Source organism: Atractosteus spatula, chromosome 3, assembly GCF_055471065.1.
Source record: "Atractosteus spatula isolate fAtrSpa1 chromosome 3, fAtrSpa1.hap1, whole genome shotgun sequence".
Lineage (NCBI taxonomy): Eukaryota > Metazoa > Chordata > Actinopteri > Semionotiformes > Lepisosteidae > Atractosteus > Atractosteus spatula.
Genome location: NC_142708.1, coordinates 28778576 through 28787242, shown reverse-complemented (window position 1 = coordinate 28787242; position 8667 = coordinate 28778576). Strand labels below are relative to the sequence as shown.

Here is an 8667-nt window from a genome sequence, read left to right as displayed (position 1 = left end):
AGATAACCTGGTACAGGATTACAGACCCCTGGTTTAGAGTTTGCATATTACGTACTATTGTATAAATAGGAGGTAGTGTATTAAAACTGTTTATTAATTGACAATAGCTTTCAAGTTATGCTATCATACTGAGAAGGCCATGTGCAAGTCAATGGTGCAGATTTAGCATCTGTAGCAATTTGCCATAAAATACATTGGACCTTGGGTCTAGAATGCTTATGGTAAAACATAGACAAACCACAGAAAGAATAAAAGATTCATTATATTATTATATCACACCTATCATAAGGGTAATGTGATGGGTGTGGCTTACATTCTTTAAATGTAATATCTGGTTTTACATGTAGGCATTTCCCTCCACACAAGCCTGAGTGTCAGAGTGTCACAGAGACAGAATGGACCTGAAGATTGCTGTACTTCTCTTGGCCTTTTTTGTAGGCATTATGACAACTGAAGGTAAGTGGGGAAAAAATGATTCACTCCTCTCTTTCTGTCCTTGCAATAATTATTGTGGATGTATGATCTATACCACACATTTCCCAAAAACAGAATGTTTGCAATTTGTAAAATCCCAAAAGAGGGCAACATTTTTAAGTTCAGGGGTATCTGCTTAGACTGCTGCTGTCTTTACATGTGTGTCAGAGAGCTCAGGTTCCTAAAACCTAAAAAAATAACCAATTTAAGTAAGCTATAGCTTATTCTGCAAATGTAAAGCAATACAATATTGTAGTGGTGTAACACTTCATAATTCACCACAGTTATAGAAACAAGTGACAGAGTGCAACAGAGTGTGCCTCCAGACTCCTGGGGACTCACAGGTCACAGATTGTTCTACAGAACACCTTATTAGTCACATCGCATGTACAGTACTGTGATATAGTGACTACTAATACATTTTATGCAGCTGATACTGTATATTGGTTTTACACTAGAACTCTTTGAATTACGGAATGGTTAAGAAAAAATAAAGGGACAAGATACATTAAAATATTAACATTAATTTCTAAAAGCAGATGAGTAAAACAATGGAGATAGCTGAATGGAATTCAGATGTACAGTAGAAAGCAATGTCCAAAATATAAGGGACTTCTTAAAATACAGATCTTGCTTACTTCACATGACTATTCATTATTGTCCTTTGTTGGCTGCAGCAATCTAGAATTTGAAAAACAGGCTTGGAAAACATCTAAAAAAATTTAGAAGCTAGATATTTTGTAGTTATTTGAGGACTTTGGGTGGTCAACAAGCCTGGCTAAGTGATTCTTGCACATAATTTCAGTAACATTGGATATTACATACAACAGCGCTGTAAAACACAATTTACTAGGTAACACGTAACTGAATCATGCAGTGTCAAACAGGAATTCTAATATAGTTGTACTTATTTAAGTAACATTTTGCATCTGTTTTAATCAACATGTTTTCCCACAACTTCATTGAAGTTGTATATTTGTTAACATCAACACTTCCAGCTTCATGGACACCTGAAGATTGCAGAGCACACTAAAAGGATGATTAATGGAAGTTCTGTTTTTTTAAGTGATTGTGCCTCCAGCAGAGTATGAAGTATTTTGAAAACTCAAACCCTACTCCATCAACTTAATTAATTTATATATAAATCATTGTAAGTTTACTGTATATCAAGAGCCAACGGCTGCATGGTTATCTCTGGCATTTCCTAAATCTGCTCTATGGTACAGTCTGTCAGGGGATGGTTTTCAATACCAGTTTGGTTCCTGACAAAATATGGAGGAACCCTTTGAACTTTCCCAGCTCTAGAGGATGAGATAACAAAGTATGCAACATTCTGTTGGAAGCCCTCTAGATGTGGTTTAAAATTGGGGACCCATGATCTTTAATCTTGAAATTGACAGTCTCTTACCTGAGTATCGAGCAAGGACACGCAGTGACAGACATACTGCCATTCTCTGACCAGTTTTGACCTTTTGACCTTGACAGGCAGCACATTTGGCCTGCTGGTTTCATGGATTTGGAAACAGAAAGAATTTAGAGTAAAACTTTGTTCAAACAGTCATCTATAACTAAGTGTGTCACTCCAATATGAGCACTATTTACCTGGTTGGATTCAGTATTTCATTTCTTTTGCTCAGTTATTGTTTATTTTTGCATTTACTTTTACATAGTTGCCTAATTTGTAAATCACTATGAATAAGGGTGTCTGTTAAGCCAATTAATAACAATAATAATAGTTGTAAAATTAGTATTTATTTTTCATTTTGACAAGATTAAAAAATAAAATAGGTTAAAAAGTAACTGATCCTCTGTAAATGCAGTCTCTTCAGTTTGTTATCCCTAGTTTTCCTTAGTTTATCTTATTGTCTGTCACTGATGTGTTTTTGCTTTTGACTCATATTTTGCTCCTACATTTTCAGTCTTTTCACTTATTAAAAGGTTTTATCATTTACTGTACCATCAAACTACATCTGTGCTTCAACCGCAGTGTGGTTAAGAGAACATGTTCAGTTAAAATCCCCAAATTCTGCAAAAAACCAGATACCCTGCCAGCTTCAAATACCAGACAGCCAACTACCACATGAATATAGCAAACACTCACCACGTAAGATTTTGCACTTTTGTACCCCCACTCTATACCTATACTGGACACAAATAACACCGTTATGAAAAAAATGGATTTGTCGATTACTACTAATTTTCAGAAGTCTCAGATGCCGTACAAACACAGTATTAGAGTGAGTGAAACTGAAATGTTTTGCCAAGCAAGTAAAAGATTTTATTATTCTGCTATTTAACGTTCTACAGCAATATAGAATGCCTTTGAAATAAAGGTTACAACAGATGAAGTGACTACTGCAAATATAAAAGGGTCTTTGTGAAAAACGAATGACGTCACCAATTACTGCTGACACTTAAGCTGTCAATGAATATACAATTATTTATCACAAATATTTGTATCACTAATCACAGAGTAACCCTGCGAAAGATTTCAAAGATTGCATACAGATTTGACTTTGAATCCACAGTTTAGGTAATGCCATAGATATTGTGATACAAGCAGTAATATACCACTGTGTATTTCAGGTTACATACAGAGCTGCTGTTCAGAGACAGCATCAAGGATTTCCCGAAAGCTGCTCCCCAGAGCTAAAAAATTTGACTGTCAAGTCAGCGATGGAATATGTGACATTGATGCTGTGATGTAAGTACTGAGTTCTCTAAAAGTTTATTTCTCTTCTGCTGCTTAAAAATGAAAATTAATGTACAGTATAAGCCTTTTCTACTCAATGTATTCATGTTTGCCTGAATTGCTGTTTCACTTCACAAGAATGTCTCTGATCTGATTCTACACTTGGGTTAAGAAGAGTCTGTAGGTTCTGAGTTAAGGTTGCTCGCATTACAAACTGCTGTTACAACTAGTAACAAGCCACGTGTTGCTTCTTGAGAAATGTGTTGCTGGCTTTCACTAGCGGAATACATAGTATAGATAAAATATGTTATTTTACAATATTTAAAGATCCTCTCCAATCAAACTTCCATGTATCCCAAAACATCCAAAAGGCACGGAAAATGAAAAAATAAAAAGAATCCTCGTTCTCCTGAGGTCTCAAATGAATTAGAACGTCGTCATGTTTGTAATGAGTTGTAAATTTCACATTTAAAAATGTCTTTTGATTTTTTTTTTACTAAAATGATTTTAATAGAAACCCTGTATTGATTTTAAGTTCAATCTATTTTTGCCTGCAACAGATTGCACATCAAAAGCAAGAAATTATGTGCAAGCCCTAGGGACACATCGGTGATGGAATGGCTCAAGAAAAGAAAAGCAGGGAAAGGAAACTGTGAGAAAATTATGAAAAGGCATCTGAAGCAGGGGTAGTAAAAAAAAGACCTACCTGTACACACACCATCTTTTCTTCAGCATCAAGAAACTCGCCCACCTGTTCTTTGGATTCGCACTGACTGGTACCACTCTGCACTGCTGTCTGTTGTATGGGTTCACACTCTGCAAGGCACTGTTTCCTCTAGGTAAAGAAAATGTGACATGAAACAGATTCAGAATTTCCATCTTCCAAAGTGTACATACTGTGCTTATTTTTCTACGTGTAATAATGAAGATATGTTCACTTCAGAACAGGAAAGGTGTTCCTTCTGAAATGGGTGAGGATTGTTAAACACAAATGGCACAGTGGAGTCTGCATGAATATTGACTCAATTGTAAGACACCACTGTAGGCTAATGTGTCATGAAGGGCAGGAAAAATGTGCCAATTCTACATATTTGCAACCTGCGAGAAAATGACAATGTATTTTTCTTGCACATTTAAAAGGCATTTTTAACTTGATTTTCCAAATTTCATTTTGTATTAGAAATGTGTTGTATTTGGGATTTCGTTTTCAGGTTACGTTTTCGCAGTGTTGAAATACACATGCACACCTCCACATGCTTTCATGTATATCTACAGAAAATGCTTTTTAACAGCAACGTCAGGTACCCTAGTGCTGTACTGCCTTTATGTAGCTGACGCCATTATCTGGAGTATTGCATGATCAACACCAGTTATTATCTAATATGAGAAAACAACTACAGTGTGTGTTCTACTATTTTTTTTTTCAAATCTATTAGGTGTTTAATATTCCAGTTAGGCGGTCTGTTCTGTCAGAGCTGCTTTGACTGCTGTAGAATCTCTGACCTTGCACACAAATCACACAACCACACATCACATCCAGCACAGAGGAGCTGGTGTGTGAGGTTCAGGGTAGCCACCTGCATTTCGAAACAGGAGTGTTTCCCAAAGCAAGGGATCGCTCTGGCGAATGCGGAACACCAGACTCCTGCTGGAAAGGGTGCTGGCAGACCAAAGGGTGACATTCTCCCCTCTCAACCTGAATTTCTAAAACCAGACCAGTCATTCAGATGACACATTAAACTGAGGGCCTGACTACTTGTTCATTAAATATCCAATGACATTCTCAACTTTAGAGGAAAAAGTAAAAGTTTAATCCCTGCAGAAACGAGAAGAAAAGAAACACAATGTTTTGGCTGTGGAGCCTTCTTCAGGTGTGGGGAAACAACAACAAAACATTGTGTTTCTTTTCTTCTCTTTTCAGCAAGGAATAAACCTATTACTTGTTCCTTTGCAGCCTACACATGCTGACGCAGCTCCCTACTTGAACTACATTGTCGGCTTTAGCATAGGTGGGTATCCTGCAGCGTTCTGGCTGAATTCCTCACTGGACAATCCAGTCTCCCTAATTACATTTCCCTTTAATCAACTGTTTAAGTAATTTCTCATGTCTCCATTTGATCAGATACATTAATTGCATTCTGCTAGTGCTTCTGGACAGTTAGAGTTGCTCATAGCATTTGGGATCTCAATTTGATTCAATACTAGGGCAGCATTTATGTGTGAAGTTCGCATGTTCTGTCTGCATCCACATCAGAATTCTCTGGGTGCTGCAGCTTCCTCCCACCTCCCACATGCAGTGAAAGTTTGATGGGCAACACTAGGGTATACCCCCAGAGACAGAGAGAAGGGAGGGGAGGAGAAGGGAAAATGTTATATTTATATTTAGGAAAAATGTAATTCCACAAAAAACAAGGATATTCCCTTGTGGCATCTTCTGAATGGCTTTCTGAGTTTTGGATTTTCTGTCATTCTCTGTATTCTAATACAGAATATGTGTATATGTTTAAAATATACATATTACTGTATATGTAAAAAAGTTTATCTGTAATGCATAATCATATCTGTATATGTAGTTCACTGTATCTGCCATAAGGTCAAGCTAGACTTCTGATTAGAATTTCTGATTTTTGAAAAATGTATCAACTATATCAGTTCCAACCATTAAACCACAAACATTCATAATGTAGTAAATTGCTCCTTGCTTTATTATTTTGAATTACCATTAGACCTTGTAAGTTGTTGTAATCTCTGATCAATCGTGTCTCAAACAATACCCAGCTTCTTTTTCACATATATAGAATTGAAACTGTAGCAAGATACATTATATTGTATATTGCATTTATTGGAATATTAATGGACGTTATTAATGAATGTATCTAATTTTCCCAACTTAAATAAAGCCAGATAAATGGAAATGATCTCGGTATATTTGGAAATACAGTTGTTTCTAAAGTACTAATGGAAATGCATGCAAACCATCTGGAGGTGTAGGACATTAGGAAATTGACATTCAATAGTAACTTTAAGCTACAAAGTACATTAGTAAATACGAATATAAAGTAACCCAATGCAAATTCCTAGGAACTTTAAGTTGTGTAATTGATAAACTGGAATTGAAGTATATACTGAGAAGCATCAGAAAATGCAACAAATGCTATTGGTTCAAATACTCAATTTTTATATTTGCAATGCCTTTCAGAATAGTTTAAGCTAAATTTAATATAACAAAACATTGCACTGTGGTGAAAAGAAAGTATGAAAGTTTTTTTATTGTATTAATTTAATAAAGTATTAAATGAAAAAGACAATCAACAAAATACACATATTTCCCTGAGCTTTAGAAAATAGCAGTAGGTTATTTTTATAAAATAACTATAACATTAAATAATCCAATTTCCAGGCCTGTTAATTTGCTAAATTGTCATTTTTAAAACTTTACCCAAGTTTTCCTAACTGGATTGGAAATATTAATGAAAGTAAAACTAAACAATTCTAAACAATCTGCCATATTGTAAAAAATGATATAATGTTTAGCAAGTTATTTCAGGCACATACTAGACAACATTAGGAAATATAAGATTGTGGGGCTTCAGGTAAAGACCCAATTAGAACATTTTATTTGTCATCAAGCTGGCAACTTATGAAAAAAACTGCATATTTCAGAGGACGCCGAGTAGTATAAGTAACAAACAACAACTTATAGCAGTTAATGACCCTACCAACTTTAACTGAATCATGTGGAGAAAGTGTCACGATCGCTAACCCCACCTCTTAAGGGAGCTCCAGCCCTTCCTCGTTCCCTCCCATTGTCTGCACCTGTTCCCTATTCCCGTTCCCCCTTAAAAGCCAGACGCGGACCTTACTCCTGGTTCCTCATTGATTTCCACATCATGAGAGCCCGGGGGTCTTGCTGCATCTGGCTCCGTTATGCTTTTAACTTTCTGTTCCTAGTTCCTAGTTCCTAGTTCCTAGTTCCCGGTTCCCCTCGCCGGTTCCGACCCGGTTCCTGTTCCCCCCCCTCAGGATGGATCGCCTGGCTATGGACTTCAGCCCTTGTTTCTGATTTCCCGTTTGGATTTCCTACATGGATTGTTCGCCTGGATTCACTTCCCCTGGACACCTGCACTGCATGAACACGCCCCCCGTCTCCAGACCCTTTTCCTGCATAACCATTTTTCCCCTTGTGTCTTCACTATTCTGGATCGTGTCGTCCGCATAGGGCCCAGAAAGAACTGTTCGTGACAGAAAGGTCACCAAAAATCAAAGAAAAAAAAATCCTATTTACCTTTAGTAGAATAATTTTGAAACTCCTGACCGAAAAATTCTAAAAATAGAGGAAGTTAAAAAGTCTCATAGAAGCAACTTAAATTAAACGAATCAATTAGCCGCAGTGATAAAGATCTTGTTACGACACAGCGCTGACCTGCGAATTCCACAGCTGTGAGACGGGTAGATGAATCCAGTCTCTGTGGTCCCAGTGACAGCAAGCAGTTAGACGAGGCAGAAGATGCGTTGAGCTGACAAACAGAGCAGAGAGGAGTGTGTGCTTTACAGTTCGTCAATGGCTGTGCAGCATGCTGAATTCGTTAGGAAATTCAGGTTTGAGTTCAGGTCCTGGCCCAGAGTCGGAATTGAAGGGTTGGGCGGTTTCAGCCAGACTGCTGGATCAGCACAAACAGGAGAGAACGTGCAAAAAGCACACTGAGACTCTCAGAGCAGTAACCCAATGACAGAGCCCCAGACAGAGGACAGGACAGCGCTCAAGTATCTCAAAGGAAGCAACAGAGCACAACAGCTCCACTGATGCAGAGAATGCCATAACTAAAAAATAAGTTATGTGGTCTATCATATCATGTTGCAGATTGTTCTGTATGGATGTATAGTGGACTTAGCGACTGCTCCATTTTGTCTTGAATCCATCTTGTCTAATGGTTACTGTATGTTACATGCCACAGGAGGCATTCTAATGGCATGGACAGTATTTACAATATCCACAAATGGAGGGGATTCAGTAAGAAGAAAGGTGTCATACTGGGCAGCAAGTGTTACAGAATCCATGTTACACAACCTGTGGAGGGATTGCCGGTCATTTTGCCAGTCAGTATAGAATAGGATGAAATCTAGAGACAGCTTCTGCATCACGACTGTCTTACCCATTGGAAGAATGGGGATTCAGGTCCAAAATTTGGCTGTACCAGTAACATTCTTAAGTCTCCTGAAATACCCAACAAACTGGAAAATAAAGTTTGTTGTTAGAGGCTGTGTACAGTTGAATTAGAAAGAGTGGCATTGGGCAAACTTTACGATTAGCTCCCAGCCTTTGTTTATGGACTACAAAATGCAAATACTAAGAAACCACAGCACAGATCAGGTGCTTTTCACCTAGCAACAGGGTGAAACAGTGAAAGGAGAAAATGCATTCTAAGACTTGCATGTTTAAGTGCCACTTGGAAAGACTGAACTGACAAAACGTCCTTAAGACTGGAAGAGTGTTCAATTGT

General features: G+C 37.5%; 1 protein-coding gene across 1 annotated transcript; it reads left to right on the top strand.

Annotated features, from left to right (window-relative positions):
- On the top strand, positions 1-6081 carry ccl27b (C-C motif chemokine ligand 27b). Its single transcript, XM_088911296.1, has 3 exons — positions 1-456; positions 3061-3178; positions 3727-6081. Exons 1-3 carry the CDS (start codon positions 396-398, stop codon positions 3854-3856), a joined length of 309 nt encoding a protein of 102 aa, XP_088767422.1. The 5' UTR covers positions 1-395; the 3' UTR covers positions 3857-6081.
- Positions 6082-8667: the final 2586 nt, after the last annotated feature.

What these genes read in the sequence shown, in the direction of transcription:
- ccl27b (XM_088911296.1), top strand. Translation starts at nt 396, where the DNA reads ATGGACCTGAAGATTGCTGTACTTCTCTTGGCCTTTTTTGTAGGCATT. An exon ending in AGGCATTATGACAACTGAAG is followed by an intron (nt 457 to 3,060) that starts GTAAGTGGGGAA and finishes TGTGTATTTCAG; the next exon opens with GTTACATACAGAGCTGCTGT. An exon ending in TGTGACATTGATGCTGTGAT is followed by an intron (nt 3,179 to 3,726) that starts GTAAGTACTGAG and finishes TGCCTGCAACAG; the next exon opens with ATTGCACATCAAAAGCAAGA.